The 26,345-nt window shown below is 40.3% G+C and overlaps 1 protein-coding gene across 1 annotated transcript in view; it reads right to left on the minus strand.

Moving 5' to 3' along the window:
- Positions 1-713: 713 nt before the first annotated feature.
- si:dkeyp-72e1.9 (syntaxin-binding protein 4) overlaps positions 714-26,345 on the minus strand; it is a 66,949-nt gene continuing 41,317 nt past the window's right edge. The window contains exons 7-21 of the mRNA XM_061090476.1: positions 25,097-25,220; positions 24,124-24,265; positions 14,402-14,508; positions 14,138-14,279; positions 13,913-13,985; positions 10,911-10,999; positions 8,449-8,545; positions 7,755-7,882; positions 7,458-7,550; positions 5,440-5,505; positions 5,095-5,292; positions 2,720-2,833; positions 2,004-2,053; positions 1,769-1,890; positions 714-785 (exon numbers count right to left, since the gene is read on the minus strand). Of these exons, the coding sequence (XP_060946459.1) occupies positions 727-785; positions 1,769-1,890; positions 2,004-2,053; positions 2,720-2,833; positions 5,095-5,292; positions 5,440-5,505; positions 7,458-7,550; positions 7,755-7,882; positions 8,449-8,545; positions 10,911-10,999; positions 13,913-13,985; positions 14,138-14,279; positions 14,402-14,508; positions 24,124-24,265; positions 25,097-25,220 (1,604 nt within the window). The 3' untranslated portion in view covers positions 714-726. The remainder of the gene's footprint in view (positions 786-1,768; positions 1,891-2,003; positions 2,054-2,719; positions 2,834-5,094; positions 5,293-5,439; positions 5,506-7,457; positions 7,551-7,754; positions 7,883-8,448; positions 8,546-10,910; positions 11,000-13,912; positions 13,986-14,137; positions 14,280-14,401; positions 14,509-24,123; positions 24,266-25,096; positions 25,221-26,345) is intronic.

A 26,345-nucleotide genomic window follows, 5' to 3' on the forward strand; every position in this document is an offset into this window, starting at 1 on the left:
CATGGCCCTGGTTCTCTTCTGTAAGTTAGCAAGATGGAAAAGGTACACTGTATGTTATTTAAAGACTTCCTCTGTGGCAGAGCAAACAAGTGACAGTGAGGGAGGCAGATGGCAGTGAGGAAGACCAGCTCAGGATTCTCCTGTCCAAGCAAACATGTCATCCTCCACATGCAGTTCATGGAGTCAATCTATGTGTGTGGTTATAAAAGAGGTCAGGGAGGAGTATTAACAAGGTCTACAGCTGTGTGTGTATCTTTGTGTGTATTTGTGTGTGTGTGTGTGTGTTGGACTCGGTCATGCAGCCCCTCCAACACCACCTGCTGTTTGACTAACACAAAAGAGAATTCCAGCAGATGTTTTTATTTGGCAGAGCACTTCGCATAGAAACTTCTGTACATGTGATTAGTTGAAGGAAGAGAGTCCTCGGGTCACGGCTGAGTTCAACACGCTCTGCTGCTGAACCCTCCGTAAAGACTGTCGAAAATTTCAAAGGAAGACACTAATTTGACGTGTGCGAGCAAGCTTTGGCATTAAAACATTGGCTGTGCTGTGTTCATCCTGTCAGCGTGAACTGAGGATTAGAATTGATTGGAGTGATGAAGTTGTACTCGTGTCTGGCTGTTGATGTGGTGTGGTCTGTTCAGCTGTGTGCTAAACCTGCTCAGCCCCCCCCCCCCCCCCCCCCCCCCGCTCCCCCCCAAACTGTCCTCTGTGGCTCTTGGTCCCTCACACATGATGCGGGCTGATGTCTGGCACCGGCGCCGCCTCTGACACGTGTTCCGATGCTGCAGGTTCATCACAGATGGAAAGAAAAATACTTTGAGAATAAAAGAGCAGCAATCAAGTTTTATCAACATTTTGCATTTACTTCTTTAAAGCCACTGTTCTGCTTCTTTGATAACATGTACAATGCATTCACAAAGAATTCAGACCCCTTTTTCACATTCATGTTGCAGAATTATGCTAAAATAACTTAAAAAATGTCCCTAATCAATCAATACCCTGTACAAACTCTAGAAAATGTTAAGCAACTGAAATATCTCATTGACATAAGTATTCAATCCCTTTGCTTTGAGGAGTCCAGCTCAGGTTCCTTCCATTTCTCAAGATCACCGTTGAGATGTTTCTGCAACTGGACTCTAAACGTCTGGACCCATATGTATATGCCTCTCCGTGACTGTGTGTGGACGTATATAAACACTATTTATGCACATTCACATATATACAAATATTAATTTGTTTTTGTTAGACCTGTTAAAATATTTGAATAAAGATCCATTTGTTCTTTACCTTTTTGGTGCTGTTCTGATTTATTTGTTAAACTTTGTTTCATTTATCTTGCTTTTATTCCCTTATTAATAATTTATTTTGAAAGGTTTTACATTCTTCCCAGTATAATTAATATTAATAATGGTAGTAGTCATAATATTATTGTGATTGCGGGATTTAATGCAAATAGGGCTGCCGCGGCTCACTGAACCCCAAACTGCCCCTGACGGCTGTGCAGTGTTTGAACAGGATGTGTGAGTGATGGACCAGTTTGACTAGTAGTTATGTAAAAGTCCTAAGTTGAAGCTTGTTTGTCTGACTTTCATTTCAAAACCCAAATATATTCACTTTCTTTTTTCCAGAAAACATTTTAATGAAACCAATGAAATGTTTTTGATTGGAAAATGAATGAATCCAACATCCAACTTGTCAGCTCTAGTTTGGTGCACAGTTGAGTACTAAGGTCCTGATCTTGTGTATTCCAGTCTGCTCTCTGTACCTTCGCCATCAGCAGTGACTCCTTCCACCAGCTCTTTGGCCTCCACAGCCAGCTGGAAGGCGGGATCAGGAAGTGGTGAAGGTGTGTCGGGGCTGTCAGTGGCTGGAGACGACCTGTTGCTCCTGATATACACACACAAACACACACAAACATTTACAGTCTGTGTTCTTAACGTGGTTTTACCTGAAAATATAAATGTGAGGGGACTAATAAAGTGATGATGAGGGTCTCTTACCCGCCTTCTCCTCCAAACAGGCTCGGTGTTGTCAGCACTTTGTGGACGTTCTAAAGAAAGAGATCATGTAAACATTCATGTGAAGTTCTGTGATAAAGTTATTTTATCGATAAGATGTTGAAATATAATTAATAATATTAATATATGTAGTGGGAATTTAAAGTAATTTAATTGAATTTATTAGGTATATATTCTCATAATAATCACATGAATTCTTGAGTTATGGCCAAAAACACATGTTGTGTGATCACAGTCACCTTTAATCTAATCAGCTCATCCGTAAATCTGAGTGAAACTTTTAGCCAAATTTCCTTAGCCTTTCTGCCTTATTGCATGAGAGTGTGCCTTATTGCGCTGTGCCTTTTTCCAGGATAGAGACATAAAAACACTTATCTGAACAAATGGATTTTTACAAGAGAGGCCAGGGACATGTGTTTATCGAACTGTGTGCTGAGCTGCAGTGTGTCCTTCTGCCACTGGGGGGCAGACTGGCTCTGTAATACTCAAGGGGACCAACATAAGTGTAAAAAATGTCATAGAAGATTCGTTTGGCTCAACAATGGAGTACAGAGGGACTTGTTATTCTGTCACAGATACAAACACAGTACTTGTTGGTGACACTCATTTGGGTCGTTGAACATATATACCTCTGTGAGCTGTGAACATGACATCTAACAAGACCACATCAATACTAAGTAACAGGAGGTGAGTGGTACCTGAGCAAAGCCCAGTAGTTTCTTGTTGGAGATCTCCAGGTGTCTCCTGCTCAGCTCAGACTTCTTCAGCTGGCAGTCAACAGTCATCAGCCTCCTGTTCAGCTCCAGCATCTCCTCCTGGCACACAGACACAAACACAAACACACACAGAATTAGTCTGCACTTGAACACACTAGTCAAAACATCACTAGGATTATTTTATATAAACTTCTGCCAATAGATCCCTTTCACCTAAATCTTACACACTACACCTTTAAAACACATTTTTATTGACTTGCCTTTATGTGATCTCAACAATTTTTCTTTCTATGCTACATTTATTCTTTTTATGTTATAATTACTGCTTTTACATCTTCTTATTGAGTTTACTTGTAAATTTTTTGAACAAACTATCCTGTGTCTGCTTTGTCTGTTAAAGCATTTTGTAAAGCTTTTTTCAGAGGTGCTATATTATAACACAACTGATTTTCTCAAACTAGAAAAAAGACCATGGTTTTCCAAAGACAGCAGCAATACACTTTCATTGCTTAATATTTGAGCCTGCTTAAGTTCTGTGAAAACAATATCCTAAATCTTTTCTTGCACACAATAACCATTAAATATTTGCAGAAGAGGTCACAAGGAGATAATTAAAAGAGCTGCAGTCGTTTCTGTTTGTTTAATTAATGTGAGGAAGACTCCATTCTCCTTATCGCTCCATGTTAAAGAGGCGTTTAAGTTCCATACTTCATGAATGTCATTATTTATTCACTGAGTCTGTTTCTATTGGACTTCGTCACATTTTGTTTATCAATTCCAACGTTTACACCTGCGGCAAACATAAATACATTTTTGCAAGAATTTTTTGTCAATCCATTTTGTGTTTATTAAAATGTGCATAAAAACCAGGAGAATGGAAACTGAATTAAAGAGGTGACGAAGAGGAAAAGATAAGGAATACGGAAGAAACTAAAGCAGAGTGAAAAGGGGAGGGAAGAGGGAAGTGGTTGATCAGACTCATCAGATGTTAAAACTCATCTTAACACTGTGAGCCTGAGTTGCAGCAGCAGTCAGAGGAGGATGGTGAAGAGCATTCCCTGTTCTCTCTTATTCTCTTATCTTATGTGTTACTGGACTCTGCTTTGTCTCAGATTGATCTCTATGAGGCACCGTGCCAGTGTGCGGCCTGAGGATTAACCATCTGAGAGAAGGGCCACAGGTAGTGAGGCAGAGGAAATCAACGTAAAGTCTTGTGTTCAACAGAGCAGGCTGATAGTGAAAACAGAGGCAGAGATTAGTGGCTCAGTCAGTGGAGCTGACGGAAATGTAGCTTGTTATGTTTCACAGAGACGAGGCTACAAAAGCAGGCGGCTGACAGCAGGGCCTGGAGGATGGATTGAGCACAGAGGAAAGGAAAAGCAAGTTTAACTTATTTATTTTTAACTTCAATTCAAATCACATGGCCAGTTGTTGGCTCTGGGCTTGATCCTGCACAAGCAGCTGGAATTGTTTTTACATGGTTTAGCTCCCATCTGCAGGTGATCATTGTCAATCAAGTGCTACACTATACAAATCTACATGACGACTGTAACCAACAACCAGATGACTGTGACCAACTGAAGGACTGTTATCAACCAGAGGACTGTAACCAACAACCAGAGGACTGTAATCAACCAGAGGACTGTAATCAACAATCAGAGGACTGTGACCAACTGAACGACTGTTATCAACCAGAGGACTGTAACCAACAACCAGAGGACTGTAATCAACCAGAGGACTGTAACCAACAACCAGAGGACTGTAATCAACCAGAGGACTGTAACCAACAACCAGAGGACTGTGACCAACTGAAGGACTGTTATCAACCAGAGCACTGTAACCAACAACCAGAGGACTGTGACCAACTGAAGGACTGTTATCAACCAGAGGACTGTAACCAACAACCAGAGGACTGTAATCAACCAGAGGACTGTAACCAACAACCAGAGGACTGTAAACAACAAGAGGACTGTAACCAACAACCAGAAGACTGTAAACAACAACCAGAGGACTGTTATCAACCAGACGACTTTGATTAACCGATGGGCATTGTGTCTAAATGTAAAACTAGTGTACAGCACTGAGAGAAGTACTCCATCTGTAACTTAAAGCAGTAATATATATAAATTATATATTACATTATATATATACTAACATAAAAAGTAATAGTATCAAGTGTTATATTGTTGTATATCATAATATATTTTATATTATTTAGTTCATATAAAATACTTTAAATAAAGATGAGTATATTTTTTTATTTATTTATTTTGTTTTCTGAATCTACAGTAATTTGTAACTCTGAGATGAAATAGAGTATAAAAGTAAAAACAGTTCAGTACCTGTTTGGAGTTCACCTTGGGGGCTTCCCCTCCTTGTGCTTGTCTTTTGCTGGCCAACTGGTTCTTCAGGTCTCGGATCTCAGCCTCCAGCAGCTGGATTACCTCCTCGTAGTCCTGCTCGGCGCTGCTGCCCTGCCGCTGCCCCCCCTCAGCCTCCGCTGCCTGCAGGCGACTCTTCAGACGCGTGTTTTCCTCCACAGTCAAACATGCTTTCTGCAAAAGACAACAGAAGTTTCCTGGGTATAATAATATAATAATAATAACAAATATGTCTCATTATTATAAACCTTGCTGGCAATGAAGATAAGTCAGCATGCTCAGTGTGCCACTCTAAACACACTCTCCTGGCTCGTCTTTCACCTCTGACGTCTTCTGCAGCTCCTCCTCCATGGTCTTCTTGCTGTGTTCCATGTCCTTCAGCATCACCTGCCAAGAGAGGCAGCAGATGAACTACCAGCACAGCAGTTTTAAACATAAAGACTGCAAACACACCTGCGTCTTCAGAAATACAACAATGGAGCAAAGTGGGCCCCGAACATATGCAAACTGAACTCCTGCTTAGAACACTTGAAATGTTGTAATTTTTTGAAATATCAGATTCTGTTGTAATCACACACATATATATGTCACACCATGTTAAAGCCCTATGAGACAAATTGTGATTTGTGAATATGGGCTATACAAATGAAATTTGATTGATTGATTGATTGAACTAATTATGTTATTATAAAACTCCTGGTTTTATCAGTTCCCACAGCCTCTGTCAGAGCAACACAGCATACACATATTATTCGATCCATCCCCAGATCCAGATCCCTGACCCATACCAAATCCTTCCACCCAGTTTACTGGTAATCCTTCCAGTAGATTTTGTGTAATCTTGCTTAGAAACAAACAAACCTACACACCAACAGACAAACAGGGGTTAAAACACAACCTCCCTGGCAGAGGGAAATAATCAAGCAGATACTGGGTGTCTTATAGAGGTGTGGAAATTTTGCAAATTCACAGATGCATCAAGATCAGACGTGGACGACTCTGCATCTATGCAGAGACTGAACATAATTGATTCAAGTTTCGTTCTTTATTTTAGTGATGTCCCGCCGCTCCAAATTATAATCAGCGCTGTTTCAGGATCAGGACAGAGACGCACATTAAAGGTCCGGTCGTCTTTTACCGTGTCTCTGTCTGAGTGTCCTCCCTCCACTCCCTCGCTGACCTGTGCTCACTTTAGCCTTAAACAATAAACAACTACACTAAGTTATTAGGAGCTGAACAGTCACAAATTTTACTTTGTGTTTGTCGTTTCGCTTTAGAGTTTATGAGCCACTTATTTAGTATTTAGTGTTTTAATACTGTGACGCGCATAGCCAGGACATCAGGGTTAAAGTGACTGGAATGATCCCGATTCTTGATCTGACACCATCGTGTGAGTAATTAGAAAAAGGCAGAGGAGCAGAGCGGAGTAATGAGCCTCCATGCAGCCCAGGGGGGCCACCCTGATACAGTAAAGACTAAAGCTGCAGCACAGAGGTCTAAACTGAATGAATGTCAAATCAATTTGGAGAGTACTGACCACGGTTATAGACTGACCACGGTTATAGACTGACCTTATTTTGTAAATAACAGCACATGTGGAATAACACCAACAGTCTTTAATACTTTTTTAAAGAACAAATCATGAAGCTAGTGAAGATGTACACCTCTAGTGACGAGGTGATAAAATTTTTTATCATGGATCGAAATAAAATGAATTGATGCATCGAGATGCATAAATGTTTTATCATCAGATCGCAGCCCTCTGAATCAGAATCAAATTAAATAGTGAGGTGCCTAAAGATTCCCATCAGGTGTCTTAGATTTACAGTAGGTGTTTTAATGGCAGGCACTGATGATAGGCAACATTATTGGTGGCACAATATTCAAATCACATTCTGCTTTAGGCCCCATAAAGGTTTGGGCCGCCCCTGCAGAAGAGCAACTGGTGTCTCTGTTTACCGAAGCCAAACAAAGTGTGGGCAGAGAGGATTCATTGCTCATGTTCTGTCAACTAATAAGACAGAAGACAGGCAATAATGACGTGTGACAGTACCAGTGTACTCATCGACAGATGTTGTCTGTCACAGCACATATAATGTGTTCAGTACCAGCTTTATTCCTGCTCAGTACACATGGTCTGACAACTCCTGCAGGACTTCCTGTCACTTACAGGGCTCAATGTGCCAAGAGGATCTTTAACAAATAGTTCAGTAAGTGACAGCTAACAATTTGATATACAGTTATTGTATTGTGACATTCACATAGGCTTTATCTATCTTCCATTACTGTGTGTGTGTGTATTTGTGTGTGTGTGTTTGTGTGTGTGTGTGTGTGTTCACCTTCAGCTGCTTCATCTGGGTCTGCAGCTGCTTCACCTCCGTCTGAAACTGCTCCATCTCCTCACTGCTGTAGCTGCATTCAGATTCATATGTCTGCAAACACACACACACACACACACACACACACACACACACACACACACACACACACACACACACACACACACACACACACACACACACACACACACACACACACACACAAACACACACAGTTATGTATATTTTGTGGTTTTGAGCCAGGGTCACAGGCTTTGGGATGTTGCAGGCCTATGAGGGGCTGTGAGAGCTGCTTACAGGTGAATGGAAGGCCGATGTGTCCATCAGACTGGCTGCCTCATGATAGGAGAACATGAAGGGGCCCGCCCCTAAACCCAGCTCCTCCAGGTTCTCCTGAAAGACGCTCCTTGTGGCCTCCACAAAGTCTGAGTGTTAAAGACAAAACACAAAAAAGAAAATGTGGATGACAGATAAACCAGAGTAAACATGGCCGAACAGGCAGGGGGAAAATCTCAGAGATCAGTGCCTACACACAGTGGTGTGATAAATATCCACTGGAACTCTTTAGCTTCTACATATTTTTTTAAGCACAGTGTTCACATTGTTCTTCATTAATGTCACTTTTATTCCAAATAGAATTCTTATATGTTGGCAGCTTTTTGTGCATAAACATTTATTCATGTTGTAAATCACATCTTCAGGCAGAGACAGGTGCTTTGAGCATGTAGTCAATAAAATGCTGCACTTTGACCAGCAGCCCGGGTACAAAGAGAGACAGAGCTGCCTCATGGTTACACAACGTGACACCGTACACAAGTGACACAACCGGTAAGTGACATGCAGCCTGTGACTTGACAGGACTTCAACACAGATCTTTCACCTTGCTGTTGACGCAGCTGGATGTGTGTGTATGTGTGTGTGTGTGTGTGTGTGTGTGTGTGTGTGTGTGTGTGTGTGTGTGTGGGTGTGTGTGTGTGTGTGTGCTCCTAACCTCCATAGGCCACAGTGCCCTGTGGGTCTGTGGTAAGATTCTGTCTCAACTTCTTCTTGTTCTCTTCGTTGACATCCAGCCCGAGGAAGGACAAAGCCTGAGAGAGACAGAACGGTGAAGGGGATAAAATCACAGAGGCAGATATATTTATACCATAACTTGAGAAGAAAAACAGGATGTAGTGTCAGTGTACTGAGATCACGCAGCAAGTCCATATTCAATAATTATTCAAAGAGTAGATTGGAAGTAGTGAACGATTGACAAGAGTTTGTAGAATGAATAGCTTCAGCTGTCTGGTCCTTAAACAAGGTGTGAGCCTGACATTTCTGTTTTGTATTAAGTTTCATCAGCTTTTTACTCTTTGTGACTTTTCCTCACCTAATACAGTATCTCTCAAGGCTAAAAATACCCATAATCCTTCTCTCCCTCTCTATTTTGCATTTTAAAAAGGCGCCAACAGATCAAAAGAGAGAGTTCCTGTATTCAACATTTAAACTCTCTCTATGTCTCACTAATCCCAATAATGAATTGGTAGATTAGGGTCAACCTACAGCTGGGCAGGATCCGGACAAAACTAAAATCAAAGCTGAATAATGGTAATAAATATGTGCAGAGGGCAGAGGAAAAAAAGGAGGGAGGTGAAATATAAAATTTTTTGAAAAATCTTAAGTGTTAATTTGCTTCATTTTTTACATAAACATAAGGTTCACTGAATCATTTGATGAACACTATGTTAGACAGCTCTCTACACCAGCATCGTTACATTTCATTTAGCTGAGGCGCTTTTATCCAAAGCGAGTTACATAAGTGCATTCAACCATGAGTGTAAAAACCCAAATACATAAAGATTAACTACATCATCAGGTGATTTTTAAACCATTTTATACACTTGGTTATATACGTTTTATAGACTAAGGCAAAGCAATTTTACTTATGAGCACAGAGGTAGAGTGAAGGTCCTGTACACTGTGTACAGTGAACAGTGTACAGGACCGAAACAATACAAAGGCACAATTAAAAGAAAATAATAATAATAATAAATAATAAAGCACTGTTCAAATAATGTTTTATGCAATAAAAGATTAGTAGTATAAAAGAGGTATAAGAATGATAAAGAAATGAAAAATAAAAGATGAGTTGAAAGAAAAAAATAATGCGAATAAAATACCTAGAACATTGTAGAGCATGAAATTAAAATAGAATAAAAAACAATGATGGTATGATCTTGTAAATAGAATAGAATAGAAAACCACTTCAGGATTCTATATGACAGCTGGTTACATACTCACTGTAGCTTAGGTTAAATGTATGATCTGTGTCGCACTATGAGACCAGACAAGCAAAGTGAGTACAGGAACACCTGTACCCTTCCCTATTATCCAATCAGCCAATCATGTGGCTGCAGGGCAGTGTATACAATCCTGCAGATACACGTGCTCCTCTGGAGCGCCCATGTCCTGAGTTGTGACGTCCTTGTTCAGACTTTGGTGTGTTCATGTGAGATAAGGTCAGAATATGGAAAATAAAAAAATATGTTGTATTTATGTGTTTAGAGAATTTAAACAACACCATGACATATTTTTTCCAATATATGTGTAATAATGAGGAGCAGAGAAAAGGGATCAGGTGTGACAGGCATCTAAATAATTTATAAAATTGCATGTTCATGATAAAAAACATCTGTACTGTTTTAACAGTCTGTTGTTGGGTGCTTAAAAACAAGTTTAACATTTAACAAGTTGACATTAAAAAAATAATCTGTAGAGCAGATTGTGAAATTATGTGAGTCTATAAGTGATGATGTCAGACACTTGGCAACTTGTGTACCCACATTTTTGAGTTGTTTTACGAGTTGTTCCCTGTGAATTTTCCCAGTCAGTAAGTTGTCATCTCAATAATTCTGACACCACAAGACCAAACAAACAGGTCAGAAGCCTCCGTTAATGTTGCCATCAAACATCCAATTGATGAGAACATGGGATCCCAGTGACTTTGACGGTGACAAGATTTTTTATTTGAGCCTTTGTGAAATTGATGATCTGAGTTTTTCACACACAACATTCTAGTTTTTACTCAGAGAAACCATCCAGTGAGCAGCAGCTCGGTGTTGTTGAGAGAGGGGAAGATGACTGAAAGGCTATGGTAACTCAGATAAACACTCTGTCAAACACTGTAGTTTGACTGTGGATGAACAACCCGTCCAACCTTGATGTCCGTGGTGGACAGTAAAGGAGGCCACCTCTTCAGCCACTTACAACACTGGAGTCATCACACAGCAGGTGATGCACCAGTCAAACATAGCAGGTGGAATATTCAAACACACCCACATCAGGACTGACAAACCCAGCTGTGTAGCACTGACCAGTGCAAATGGGAGAACATGTTTAGCATCCCACCCCAGGAGAAATAAGTTTAGCAGCGCTGCTGTTAAACAACTTGTCTGAACAGAGCGCAGCACTCACCAAGTCTAACTTGTCCAATTTGAGGCGTATGTGGGGGTCCAGTGTGATCTTAGGTTTGGCTGCTGTTGGTGACCTCTGGCTTGTTGAACCTAGAGAAAGGCATAAAGGACAAGTGGATAAAAGAGGAAGAAGATTAAGACAGAAAGAGTGAAAAATATCAGTCTATACGACTAGATGGGGAGAGGCCAAAAACAGGGGTTATATGGATTAAATGTATGAAGAGCTTCCATCCACTCAAAGTGCTTTGCATTAATATGCCATACAACACTTCTATACACAGGGCTTTTTCTTTCACATGATTTATACACTGCAATTTATGATTCAGTATCTTCCCCAATGACACTTCAGAAGGCTGATTAGAAGAGCCGGGGATTAAACCACCAACTTTGTGGTTAGTTGACGACCCACCTGTTTCTCTTGAGCCACAGCCACCACCTGTATGAACAACTTCCCCATGTGGAAAAAATACGTAGAAAACCCAGCAAGACGATGACAACACAGCAGGAGCTATTGGTCTATCAACAGAGTGAGGGCAGTGTATGTGAGGCCACAGTGCACCAAGTAAACAACAGAAGGAGAAATATCATTGGATAATCTGTAATATCAGAGTGGATGGACAGATACTCTCTGTGGACGAGGGTAGCTGCGATAGGGGAGGTGTATTCGGGTGAGGGATGGTGTGGGAGTGAAAAGCAGATGATTAAAAAGAGAGGAGTGGGGGAAAGGTGGATGATTACATAGATGAGAGTGAGGGAAAACAGTGCGAGAGGGGAGGGCAGACAGCCAGATCCTAATATTAATTTGATGAGTTTGTCTGTCCCAGATTCGTATGTCTGCTCGCTACGGCACGCTGACCTCTGAGTGTGTGTGCGTCTGCACAGCCCCCTGTTGCTAGGGGGTATGAGCTTATTGAAGTCACTAACCTCCACCTCCTCCTTGCCCTCACCAAAGGATTTACACTCCCCCCCCCCCTCCACTACCACCACCAGACCTGCTGTTGTGTTGTGCTTTAAACCCTGATACCACTCCACATCATACACTGTTGTTGTTCTAGCATGAAATATAAAATCTGAGCTTATTTCCAGTTCAAAAACAAAATGTGTCCAACAAACATGCAACAAATATGTTTTTTCTTTTATTTTAGCTCAGAGCCTGTGCTTAAACAACCTTCTGTGAAACCTTTGAAATCCAACTTCATCAGTATGTACAAAATATTTGTGGTCGTCAAATACATTTGAGAGTCACAATAAAAGTTCGGCCCTCAGTGGTTACATTGAATTACACACACACACACACACACACACACACACACACACACACACACACACACACACACACACACACACACACACACACACACACACACACACTTCGAGTATAGGCCTAACTTTTGGTTCATTTTTGGCAGTAAAAGAAGAGCTTAAAAACAGTTTCACTAGGTTCTCACCAATCAAGGTTCTTGTACTGAATGTGGTTTTGGAAATTACTGTTTCTACTGTGAAGACTAGTGCTGTTTGAAACTGATCTGGACCCTGGTAATCACTGTTGCATGCAAACAGGGTCTTACACATATCGTCACAAGTCAGTTTATCTCCCTAACAGGATTGAACACCTTCCATGGCCTGTGCCCCTGCTGTGCTTTAGGCCGGGGCCGACAGGAGAAAAGGTCATGTTGTCAGTGAGGTCAGCTGACTCAAGAGAAGAGCTTGATCTCACGATGTAAAGTGTCTTGACATAATGTATTTTGTGATTTAGAGCACAGTGACTTTAAAGTGACAGTGACTCTGTGAGACTGCACTATAGCTTCGACATTGCCTTAAAGATAATTCTTTAAACATACAGAAATGACTATGATATCTGTCCATTGTGTGACTCCTGACTTCACCATAAACTATCCAAGCTACCACGTGGTTTTATCAGTGGGAGCCTGGAGGTGAGCTAAGTGGTCACAGCACCTACAGGTAATGACCTGAGCTTGGCTAATCCAGGCCAATAGGATTGGGACAGTCTCTTGAGTGGCTTTGAGCTGAGTGTACAGGCGTCCTTTGACATTAGGGTTGCTGGTATGTTTTAAATCGTTCTGTTTAATAAATAAGCACTTTTACAACCTGTTTAACCCTCTTTTCGGTCTGAAGGAAAATAAGTAAAAATAGGTTGTTTTCATGCCCACTGTTTGGACACCCATTAAACACCTCTTTGATTAAAGTGTGCATATTTTAGCTGTTTACAGTTTCATAATTACCTCCGGCAAGGGCGTTATGTTTTTGTCTGTGTTTGTTTTGTTAGTAGGATTATGCAAAAACTACTTAACGGATTAATATGACATTTTGAGAAGGGGCGGGGCATGAAAAGTGAAAGAACCCTGGCACAAGAGTAGGAACAGTCCAGGTCGGTCGTTCAATCCCCAGCTCCTCCATCCTGCATGCTGGAGTGTCATACTGAACCCAGTATTCCAACGATGGAATCACCACATTGTCTACTTCTCCCTCAGTTCATTTTTTTTCTCTATAAGTTATTCTGTCTTTAATTATTTAGTTATATATATATATATATATATATATATATATCTATATATATATATATATATATATATACACACATATATAGCTTATACATATCTGGACAAGTACATTTAAAGCTTACCTCCTTAAAAAAAACGACAAATACATATCAGTGCAAATCTGGTAGTGACAAGCATCCTCTTAATCTTTTATGTAAAGTAATCTGTGTTGTTAACAGTAAACAGGAGACTTTGTAACTAATTCCACTACAGAGATCACATGTTTTGTTTACAGCACATAGACACTGGCGTCAGCTCTCATGTCCACGTGTGTGACACCAGTTTTTTATCCAGACAACACACAGAATTTGTTAGTAGAATAAATTCCCTCTCTGTTAAGTAAAACTAAATATCGCTATAGATTTATCCTTTAAAGTTCCAGATAATCATATGAATCAAACCAGTCTCGGTATCTCACAGAGTGTGTAGTGAGGTGTTCTACCTGAAATGTGAATATCTGGTGGGCAGATGTCAGGAGAAGGAGAGGACACTTGGGCTGCCTCCTCTGTGCAGCTCTGCACACAAAACACACACAAATATACAGTATTTGATTGTGGAAAAAATATATAATAAAATAATTTAAAAACAATTTTTGGATAAAATATTTAATTAATAAATCTGTAGTACATGCAGAAAGTCTGGAGCTGTGTTATATTGTGAAGCTGACCTCAGGTGATCTGATGTGGACCTTTAAACGTCCAGAGTTGTGGCTGTTCCCTGCAGCTCGCTGGACTCCGTTGTGGAGAGATGCGCTGCTTGGAAAAAGTCCTTTACCTGGGATGAAGGCTATCTCCACTGCAGTGTCTTGGCTGGACACCCAAAGAGACAAAAACAAAGACATGAGTATGTACACACAACACAATGTATTCAATGTTACTCCAGAGATTCCTAGACTCCCGTGGAATTTCTAACCAACACAAGCAGCACCCACCTGAGTTTGACTTTATTCAGCATGCCTTTGGCCTCATCATGGGTCACACCTATCAAGGACTCTTTGTTAATGGCAATGAGCTGATCTCCTGGCCTCAAACGTCCATCCTAGACAAAAGTCAGACACACAGCTTTAACCTTGAGGTTGTGGTTCTATTAAAGCCATGAGTGGTGTCCTTGGACAAGATACTGAACCCCACATTGCCCCTAATGGCTTTTCAATCAGTGTTAATGGGACCTTTCCTATGATACTAGTATATAGGCCACTGCCAAGACTTTTAGCACCAATCCAAGTACGGCCACGATGAAATATTTTCCTCTTCAGGAATTTCAATGTTACATGTAGCCAGCAGCATGAATGTTTAATGGGAGTGTTCAATGAAGGCACCAAAGACTATAATAGCGTGTGCTTAATTAGCTTCAGCATATTATGTTTTTCTGGAGTTGTGACTTAGAGAGTCACTTGTTATGGAGTCATTTTTTATAACCAATTAATGCAGAAAACCAGGTCCTTTCATAGGGCTCAAATTCTTTTCCTCACCCATGCTGCCTTACCAACACCACCCAGAACCACTTCATTCAATGGCCTAACAAGCAGCCTGTAAACATGACACATAGTTCATGTCGTCTAATTTTTTTTATTGATTTCCATTGAAATATGTCTTAACAATTCCAGTTTACAAGACTAAGTGCTATAGAGCCTCATATGGTTATTAAAGGTTCAGGTAATGGAAGGCCTCATGTTTACTGTTGGTCTAGATGGAATATAAGACATGCTACATGTTGTCATGGCATAGGTTAAACTTGATGACTCACTGACACCTAGAAGGAGAGTTGTTTGTGACTCAGCCGCTCCCTGCTGTCAGTCCTAAACTGTTTAAAACTGGAGTCACACCTGATTTCTCAAACCTGAGGTCAAACTGAGATAAATTATATCTATAGGGCACAGTACAACTGACAAATGTGACACAGTGACAGAAACAAATATTGAACTAATAAAGCCAACACAAAACAGAACAAAAGTAAGATCCAGGAGAAAATATCACATAGTGTAGTACACCAATGATCTTGACTGGTAAATGCAGCCACTGAAGACTATCCCCTTCACTAATTTACATACAAATCTCTCCTTTCTGTTTGTGGCGTTTAGCAACCTTAGAGCTACCACTGTCCTGATAAATGCACGGCTGCATAATCCCCTGCTGACTCATCCCATACAGCAAATGACAGTGCATGAAATGCCAGCCTGCTTCCTATGACACAAGGGATTAAGAGTTGGGATTTTGGGGAAATGAACAACCTGCTTCTACAAGCAGAAGACTGATAAACAGAGCGGGTCAGTGTCAGTTGCTGTTGTAACAAAGCCAGGCTTTAGTGTACAGAGTTAAAGACACTTTGTGACAGTAAATATGTACAGCCTTGCTTTATCATGCCCTGTTTCCAACACAGTTGCATGCGTCTTACTTATCTGTGCCATTCACAATCTCTTATGCTGATTTTCAGTGTGTAAATCAGTGAAAAAGCACTGATGGTGGATTAATTCAGAGACGGCTATTCAGTTTATAATGACATGTATTCGAGCCAGAACTTTATACAAGCATTGTGTTTTATTAGAATTAAATATCTACAGCCTAAACAAACATCTACAAACACAAGCTGAATATTAACTTCGGCTCTGACATGTGAAACTACTACATTCAAAATTTTACTGTTAATGAACATGTGGACGTTTTGGCAGCAGAAGTACTGTTTTAACATTTGGTTTCCTTTTTGGGGCAACTTGGCGGTAGTGTGGTGATGAAATTTGACAGATTGCCAAACCTCTGGTAGTGAGAGTAGTTGAGGAGGTTGTCCACTAATTGAAAGGTTTTATCCTCTGTTTCCCCAGTACGCATGTCGAATCCTTGGGAAAGACCCCAGCCCCCCACGATGTAACATCAGTGTGTGTGTTTGATGGTGATTGTGACCTGAAGCATAAAGCACCTTGAGTGTCTTCAGACAAGTAAAGTGACATACCAGTGCTCTATAAGTTAACAAGTTCTTCCTTGGCCCACCATTCCACCAAATTTAAATAAATTGGTTTAATAGGTTTTTGCATATCCCTTCTAAAAGAAAAACAGCAACGAAAACAACCTTCCTGGTGAAATAAAAGGTAGAAGGTTCTCACTAAACTTAAATAATACTGACAGATTTTGTCTTTGTGAAGAGAGAGGAACAGGTTCCACAGCTGTGAGATGTTACCGACCAAATTCATCCTTTTATCAGGAGCATAATGTCACTTTACTGATAAAAAAACAAAAAGTACAAGGCTCTGCACATAGATAGGGATAATGGGATATATTCTTAGCCCTGAGGCACTGCTAGCCTCAAGTGGTCTCTGTGAGTCAGTGGTACTCACTGGTATCTTCAATTTCTAATTTTGTAGAAACAGCTTCCTTCATGCATAAAGGCACAATCACAGATTCCTCCATTCTCTGCCACCCCCCTTTATTCTCCATCTTTCCTTGCTTGTCATGTTGCCCACAGTTGACAGTGAGTGGGTGAACAGCGAGGCGAGGAGGATGGGATTGGGGAGAGGGAAGCAGGGGATTCAGGAGGACAAGAAGAGAGCCAGGGATATGTGCAAACAGGAGGAGCATACACCACTGTTTGGCTAATTTCATTAAAATAAAACTGGAGTACTATGTTTGTAGTTTTGTCCATCATTTCTGTTGGTTTTGATACCATAATAGTATCCAAAGTAATATGCAAAAATGTTTTCCAATACACAATCATTCTAAAAAAGCCTGTGAAACTTCATTCACCACATTCATTTTAATTTAATGAATGTGGAGGAGTCAGCAGTTATTGTTGCTTAGCTTCATCAGTAAAGGACCCTAATGTTTGCATATATAAGATACACATCAGTGTTTCCTAATATTCATTCTGCTGCTGCATGCATGGTAAAGTGATTGTTACAAACTAAATGGTTATAAGTTAACCCGTTAACACATTAACACCATAACATGGTCTATTCTGTACACTGCTGTAATACTGGCATAATCAACGTCTGTGTAGGGAATAATGTGATCAGAGCAGGAATAAAACTATTATGCACAAAATAAAGATTTGACTCCAAAGTTATGATAATTTATTCATCAGATGTGTTTTGTGGGATGATTTGAGATTTAGTTAAGTAACTGTGGGGTTTTAGTATAGATTAATGAGTAACCATGTGAAGTCATTTGAACCATTCTTGTGTGCTTAGATGTATCAACATATTCTGATTCATTTCTAAGAAACAGAATTTTACAATTTTTAATTTAGTGTGAACAAACAAATCAAAATTGACTCTTTGAAACTATATTCAATTTCTGTGTTCGGGTCGGATTAACTATGAGGTCAGATGCAACAATTTACTGCAGTCTTCTTCTTGTTCTTTTCGTTTAACATATATGTTATATGTTATATGTAATTTCTGAGGAATGAGGATTACGCCTCATTGTGTGACATTCATCACAGAGAGCTGGCTGAACAACAACATCCCTTATGCAGAGATGAAAGTATGGCTTCCGAATGAGGAACAACAGCTGGTGCACAGCCGTGGACATGGTTGACAAACAATGCTGTCTAGACCTAGAGCTCCTTGTGGTAGGTGCAGACCGTTACTTTTTCCAAGGGGATTCACAATTATAACAAATGGTAAATGGTCTGTATTTATATGGCACTTTTCTAGTTCTGACGACCCCTCAAAGCTCTTTACAGTACAGTTTTACATTCACCCATTCACACACACATTCATACAGTGCATCTATTTGCAACGTTTCTCTATGAGAGGAGTCAATGTTGGGTTCAGTATTTTAACAAAGACACTTTGGCACGCAGACTAGTGAAGACAATTATTGTGCATACATTCCCCCACAAGCTGAATGTCATCATCAGCAAACAGCTGACGGCTCACCCAGACAGTGTGATCATTGTAGCAGGGGACTTCAATCATGCAGATCTCAAACTGGTCATGCCCATACATCATAAAAAATGTTTCCCAACCAGAGAAAGTAATGATTACTATCACACAGCAACAAAAAGACAGATTTCCTCATGGCTATACATCCTGCAAACTGCAGAGTATATTTTTTTTCACTCATTCCAAAACAAACGCACATGCTGGCTTTACTGAGTGAGATTTTCAAAATATTAGACTGTAGAATAATCAACATAACTGAAAAGTTAATTGTAGGGATTTTAAGTTTATATTCTCAATTTCTATTTATAATAAAAAATTAATATATGTAAAGTACTTTGAGTAAATGGTAAATGGTCTGTATATATATAGCACTTTTCTAGTCTTGATGACCACTCAAAGCGCTTAGTCTTAATATCTAAGTCTTAATGAGTGACTAGAAAGGTGCTATATAAATAAAGGCAGCCCATTCACATGTGTACAAGGCAATCATGAATAACACTGTCCATGATTCTCATGTGATCTCTTGTCTCAGAACTCTAGATGTGTGTAAATACAGGTCTGAACTTGCATGTGCATACCTCTTCAGAAAGTCCTTGACCCTGTGTCCAGGTAAATTAACATCTATTGGATATCTATCGTTTCATACCGGATCTTTAAAAACCAAAGACTGCCATGTTGAAAATTCTTCCTTGTGAACTATTGGTTCCACTGCCTCTTTACTTCTGTTTCCAAGATGTGCACAAATATGGACAAAATGAAAGCAGAGTACTGACAGAAGGTTACATTTGATTCTGTATCTAACATTGAGCATGAATGAGCTTTAGGTCATGTGTGGTATATCCAATCGATCACCTTAACCTCCACATGTTAACCTTGAGCTCCTTGCAAAATCTTTAAATATGCACCTAATTCCCATGACATTGGGCCAGGTGTGAACAATGATAGTTCAGTGAGAAAAAGATGAGTTAAAGAATTTACCATTTAGAGCAAGATACAGCAAAGACTGACTTTAAGGGAAATCTAAATCCAACAAATTCATATATGGATGTCTTGTTCATCTAGTAGTCAGTTAGTCACTGCAGCCGCCTTAAGGCTTAGAGTTAATTTAATATGAACGAGCCAGTGATGGTGAAGCGTGAATCAAACAGCTGATGCAGATCAGTGATTGCACGCAGGTCTTCAGTGCACTGCCTGAACAAATGCTTTGTTGCGGGAATGCCAGAACTATCCTTTAAGAGGGCAACAGTTAAATTGTGTTTCAGCCTTTTCTAATCGGAAGGCTGATGCATAGTCAGCATTTCACAGGGTTATGTCAGTTTGGTAAACTCAAACATAATCCTGATGCAGCCTTCATTACCAAGTAGCATTCCTTTACTCGTTCGTCAGACTGAGCAGTCATGAAGGCCTCCAGTGAGGTCATGAAGGAGCACTAACCAACACATGCTGCCTTGTTTCGGTCAAACTTGGAGTAAGTGGGCTGAACACTCACTCTGACGTCCAGCGTGCGCCGCTCATCCAACATGTTTTACAAATTGATGTGATGATCACTGTTGATACAGTGAAGGTTACCACATACAAATCAGTGTATTGACACAGAGAAGTGTAATAATACATTTGTTTCATTGAGAAACTGGAGCAGGTCAGTGACATCAGCTGAGTAGGTGGCCCAGTACACATTTGTGTTCAACCAGAAAATGAATATGACCACATGTCTCAGACCACCTTCCTATGTGGTACAAGTGATAGGCATTTGTGTGCTATCAGACCAGAACTCAGCGCTAACCACCTGTGATCAGATCACTCAGGAGGAATGTAAATATCAGGTTTGTACTGGGTCTATCAGCCAGCTGCCCTCAGGAAATAAAAAGTGGATGTGTAATGATACAGTGTTATTCCTTCTTTCATTCTATTGTTTCCTTTTGTGGACAAAAGATGAATGTATCATATTCCTCTGTTCCATAGAGCTCCATTGTAACCTATACAGAATTTATTGATACAATCATTCATTACCATGAAAACATATTTATTATGACTCAATCTCATAAACACCATCCTTCTGCCACAAATACTAACTAGAGCACTAAATGTGGATGAATCCACCTTGTGTTTCTTCTCAATTAAAATCACAGTGGTAATTTAGCAAATATTCAGCCATGATTAAAAATACCATCAATTTGTTAATTTATCATGTCCTGAGAAGGTGCTGATGGAGTAAGGGTTGAATGAGACACACAAGATCAGAACTGCAGGTTCTGCTGCTGCTCCTGTGGCATGCACGGATTAAGTAGCATGTGAGAGAAGGTCGCTGTATCCCAATTCTGACCACTAATTCTCTCTCTCTCCCTGTGTATGTGTGTGTGTGTTGTGTGTGTGTGTGTGTGTGTGTGTGTGTGTGTGTGTGTGTGTGTGTGTGTGTGTGTGTGTGTGTGTGTGTGTGTGTGTGTGTGTGTGTGTGTGTGTGTGTGTGTGTGTGTGTGTGTGTGTAGGTGTGCCAGGGGGTGGGGTGGGGGTTAGTTGAGCAGCAGGGTGATGCCCTAAGCAGAGTCCTAGCTTGATGGCTGACCTTCACACTCGGTGCAGCGTGTCTGTTGTGGGACTCTGGGAATTCTCTATTAGAGCAGCACTGACACCAAAGCAACACAAAAAAATATTCAAGCAGAGCTGAATATTCTCTGATCCACTGTGTATTCCTAAATCTTCAACAGGATTTAATGAACTGACAGGATTGTGTTTGTCATTTGATGTCAATTTCTTCTGGGCAAGTCAAGGTGACACTACAAATAAAAAAGAAATTCTGTAAATACTTTGTCATAGTGGGGTTTGTAATGTGGTGTATTGTGGTATTGCTTAAGAATTGTATAGTTAATTTGTATATCGTGTATTGTATTGGCTGCACCATTGGAGAATTTACTCAACCATGTATAGATATTCAAAAGCTTCAGTACAACTTGGTGAGTTGACATCGAGTTATCACATATATTAATATCACTACATACGTCTTTAACTGATGGAGAGAAGCTCAAATGGCTCTACTCTACTCTACCTGTGCTCCTCATATTATAAACCTACTAAGTGCTGGCAACCTGCAGCACTCCCCTAAATCGATTCCACGTTGACACCATTTCAGAAGTAGTAACAGATCCCTGTGTTGCTGAGACTAACTGCAAGTTTAGCTGAGGTATCCACCCCTCACTTTAATAAGGGGAAGCCTTGGCTCACTGTCTTTTCTTTCAACAATGTCTCTGATGCAAAGGATAAAACTGTGGGGCTGGACAATCTAATAAATGAAATAATATACATACAACCCCCTCCAATACATTCAATACTGGAGGGATATTAACGATGCTTTAATAAGACTGTTATTGATCTTAAAATTTGAATGTTGAATAATGTGTACAAAAATTATCAGGAAATATTTCCTCATCTTCAATGTCAGCACTTGGTGATGTATTAGATTAGAATCAGAATAGCAACTAAAGACTATAGTCTCATATCTCATGTACCTTGTCGATAAAAATGTGGAATTTCCATTTCTTCACTCATTATTGCCATTTAAATTGTATCACCATACATGATAGTGAAATACACTGTGTATTTCCCCACAGCTCTTTTTTATATCAAGAAAACTGAATGAAAAGTGACCAGAATCAGCAACAAAATAGCTGAAACAAAAGTAAGAAATATAGGTGAGTGAAAGGTCTGCTCACACCTGATGTTCAGCTAACATAACATACAGCTGACGTTACATTACAGCTGTAATCTATTTTCATTAATGTTACTTTCAGTTTCTGATATAAATTAAGAAAACATTATAAGATACTGTACATATTTTAAATTTTGCTCAGGGTTAGGGTTAGGGTCCTCCAGGCATGTCCCTGCACTTGTATCTGAACTGCATTTATAAAAAATGCTTAAAAGTCAACCATTTTACTGTCTAGTCCAAGCACACTTTGATATTTGGACTGGAAGTGCTGGGACTTAAAACAGTGACCTCCCCATTAGTGAAGAACCTGCTTTACCCCCTGAACAACAGCGGCCCTATAGTATGTGTGATGTTTGAGTGTGTGACCACAGTGTGTGTGTGTTGGCTGTAACTGTTCCTCCAGGTCAGAGAGCTAGTCACAGAATCAGGATCAAGATTGCATGGCTCAGCATGGCTCAGCAGTATTTTACACTAATCTGTGGCCAAAGCTGCACATGCACTTCTTCATTCCCTTCTCATCCCTCTGTCTCTGCACTATCCTCTTCCACCATGTTTGCTCCACCTCACTACAGACAGTCCCTTGCTGCTGCACTGCATCCATCTCAGTTATGTTTTATTCTCGTGGTACTCCAGTCAGGGCTCCTGGGCCACAGTGTAACTGTATGATTCATGCTGTTTTGAGACATCATGTTTGTTTCTAAAATTCTCCTAAAATCTTAAGCAGTTCCTCCAATCAGAAATGAGATTGCTACAATGGAAACATTGCCAAAGCATAGAGAAGTCAATAACTCAGACATGAGATCAAATCAGGTAACTGTTGGTCACATCGTAAAATATATAATGGATGTAAGAGGGTATTGTGTGTCTGGATGTTCTTCTGTCAGGGATTAAAGCAAAAAAAAATCATCTGACTGAAAAAAAAAATCGGCACTCACTTTAGGTCGTGGCTGCTTACCGCCTCGGTATTTGAACTTCACGTGGTCCATTATCACTTACTAGTTTAAAGCTAGGGCATAAAACCAATATTTTTTTGCAAGACTTCACCATTCGTGTTAATGGGCTATAAATGACAAAACGTCTGCACAAGTTGTCAGAGCAAGCATTTATTTCCACAATGCTTTCAAGAACAATTATATGCCAACGCATGGATTTTTTTTTTAAATGCCGCGTCAACTTATCCATTCAAACATGAGAAAGACGCAAGGCATGGTTCACAAACAAAAGGTTAAAAAAATCACAGCTGATTGGTGAAGTTATTGCAAATCATATCAGTGTTACACCCCCCCCCCCCTATTTTTTTTTCTCTTCGGATCTGCATCGATCTCATTTTTAAGGCCGATTTATAGTCGTTTTTTACGCACGCAAGCACGCACGCAGCTTCTACGGACTCGTTTTGGTTTATAGTTCCCCTACAGTGGCGCGTGTTGCAACGCAATTCACCGCCAGACCACTAGCCGGAGTAATGTTTTTTGTTGAAGTCGGCTCTTCTTCGTGTGTGGCATACGTTTATATACATCGCCACGGCGGCTCCTCAGAGCCTTTTTCTGGTGGACAAATCCGCCGGTCAGTGACGGGTTATACTAGTGTTCATAGTTTCGGATCTTTTCTGCCAAGTGCTCCTCTATTTTGGTCTATATTCGTTCTTCTAAATCTTCCGTGGTTTCCGCAGTTTCCGGGTATGAAACCGGAAATGCGACTCCGGAAGGCCGATTTATACTCGGCTTTTTACGCCTTATGCGAGCAGAGTTGACGGAAATCCGTCATAGCGACGGAAAACTTTAATCCATGTCTTCTGTACCCCCCGATGCTCAAAAACAATTGATGCAGTTTGAAAAATCTAATTTCAGATTAATAAAAAGTAAATAAATGCAGCACTACATTCCAACTTTTTGTGCACGATCACTGCGTCTATTTTACAACTAGCTTGCATTTGTAATGGTTTATTTATTTACACCACACTCGAAAACATTACTCCCTTTTAATAATCCTTAATCTTTCCCTGCCATTTAAACATCTGCAGTTTTAGATTTTAATTTCAGTTTGTGTATTTGAAGCTGTTGCCTTCGTTTCTTACCCGGTGACAGTCTCCTCCAGACAGTACCTCCTGGATGAAGACAGCAGGGCCATCAGGCCGGTTGGAGCCCCCTCCAATGGTGATGCCTAAACTGCTGGATCGTGCCACTGACAGCAGCTGAATCACTCCTTCACCTGGGTGACTGACAACACACAGACACGGAACATCAAACTCTCAAGCACCGAAAAGGGTGAGACACATTCATCTTACTGCCATTAGTGCACTCTAATGAAGATGAATTGATATTAGTTCATACTGTTTACCAGCTAATAGGAAGAACATACCAGTTTGTGTAACACTTTATATAAAGGTACACTTATTCATTGTTTGTTAGAATGAATGTCAGGAGCATTTGGGGTCTTTCTTAGACATTACAAAGCACTCACTAATGTTGCATTCTGCACAACCATATTCTACAACCACTGGGTCATTAATCCAGAGATTTGTCCCAATAAGCTTCTAATTACTACTCATTTATAGTAAATAAGGAAGCTGTCAATCTTTATATGCTTTGATCAGCATGGGCCTCATCAGGAAGAGACATCCTCCCTTAATAACACTCAATTCATTTGCTGTTTTCTCATGTAAAACCCCCACACAAAACTACAAGCATTAATAATGTTCAAATAACTGTAAGTCAAGTCTTTCTAAGACATCAGAATATGTCTCTCATTCCAAAGTGAGGTCTTCACTAGTAGTTTGGCTCTTATTCTAGCACAAAACTACTGCAATGAACCAAACTCTTTTTTTAAACGTTCCATTGTTGCAAATGATTGTGAAAATATTTTGTTTGCTGTGTCCACATGTCCTGCTTGAGCTGGGTGGATCATCTAGCTGTGTATGATTTTAAATAGCATGTTTAAGCAGTTGGTGAGAGCAGTACATGTGCAAATTCACTAAACAGTTTGTAAATCTGTTCCTAACAAGAGGAGAGCAGTGTGATGGTTCATGTCAATCCTTTGATCGCTCTCACCTGAGCGAGCGCAGCATGGGCCCACTGTTGTTGAACATGTTCTGAGAGCCGGCTGGGCTCAACAGCAAAGGACTCTGAGAGCGAGACGAGGAGCCGGATGACGTACTTTCCAGGAAACGATTGCCTTTGAAGTTGCACAGAACATGAAACACAAAAGAGAAAGTAAAGATATTTTGCCAAATGGAGACGACAAGTGGCTGATGGTATGCTGCTCTTGTACTTGTGACGTTTTCGGGATCATAGCTGTGTCCCCACTGGTTTTTAGTGGGCCGTGACTGTTTTACTAACATCTACCAATTCATAGTGACATATGCCGCTGCTGATTATGATATACTGATGCTGTGTGCGACTTCCGAATGACTCATCACTCCTTTTCCTGGCGGATACGTATGTCCACTGACATACCAGTGGTGAAGTGGTAATTTCATATGTCTCTTATCTACAATGTTACATTACGTATAGGTTTTACACAGTATCTGACAGTAAATTATAGAGATAAGCAAATGAGGAGAGGTACATGTCGATGGAAGTAGAGCCATAACCAAGTCATACAGCAACGACACACGAAACAAATTTACTATATGCATCACAAATAAAAATAAAAACCCCCAGAAATAACAGAATAAAATGTATGATCGAAATATTAAAGCATGACCATGCATTACAATAATTAAAACTAGAAATATGTAAAAATAAGAGAATGTGGTATGTTTTTAGTTTTTTCACTAATGTTGAATTTGTATTTCCCCAGACAGGCTCTTCCAGAGTCTAGGAGCTCTTTGGCTGAGAAGCTGGAACATTTAATAGGCCCCTTCCAGAGGATGTCAAAGTGTGAGCAGGATAACAGATATTTTTTCTATGAGGGGCAATTCCGCGTTCAACATGTTGCCCAAAGACACTTCGGCATGCAGATGGGGATGACTGGGATTGAACCGCTCTACCCCTCTGCCACTGCCGCCCCACTTTCTTCTACAGGAGGAGGAGTGCTCATCTCAGACATGTGACAATAGAAGGTCTCATCAGTTGAGCTGCCACAGAGGACTCCAGCGGCACAGAGTCGCTCTACTGAAAAACATTTCCTGTCAAACATTTCTTAAGTCTGCGCAATCCTAAGCACTGAATGCTTAGGGTCCAAAAAAAAAAAAAAAATCCAAGAGGATTCTCTCTACCCTGTCTAGTGCCCCTGAGCAAGGCACCTTTCTCCCCTTACATCTGCTCCCCGGGCACCATACATGGCTGCTCACTGCTC

This window comes from Limanda limanda, chromosome 17, assembly GCF_963576545.1.
Source record: "Limanda limanda chromosome 17, fLimLim1.1, whole genome shotgun sequence".
Classification (NCBI taxonomy): Eukaryota; Metazoa; Chordata; class Actinopteri; order Pleuronectiformes; family Pleuronectidae; genus Limanda; species Limanda limanda.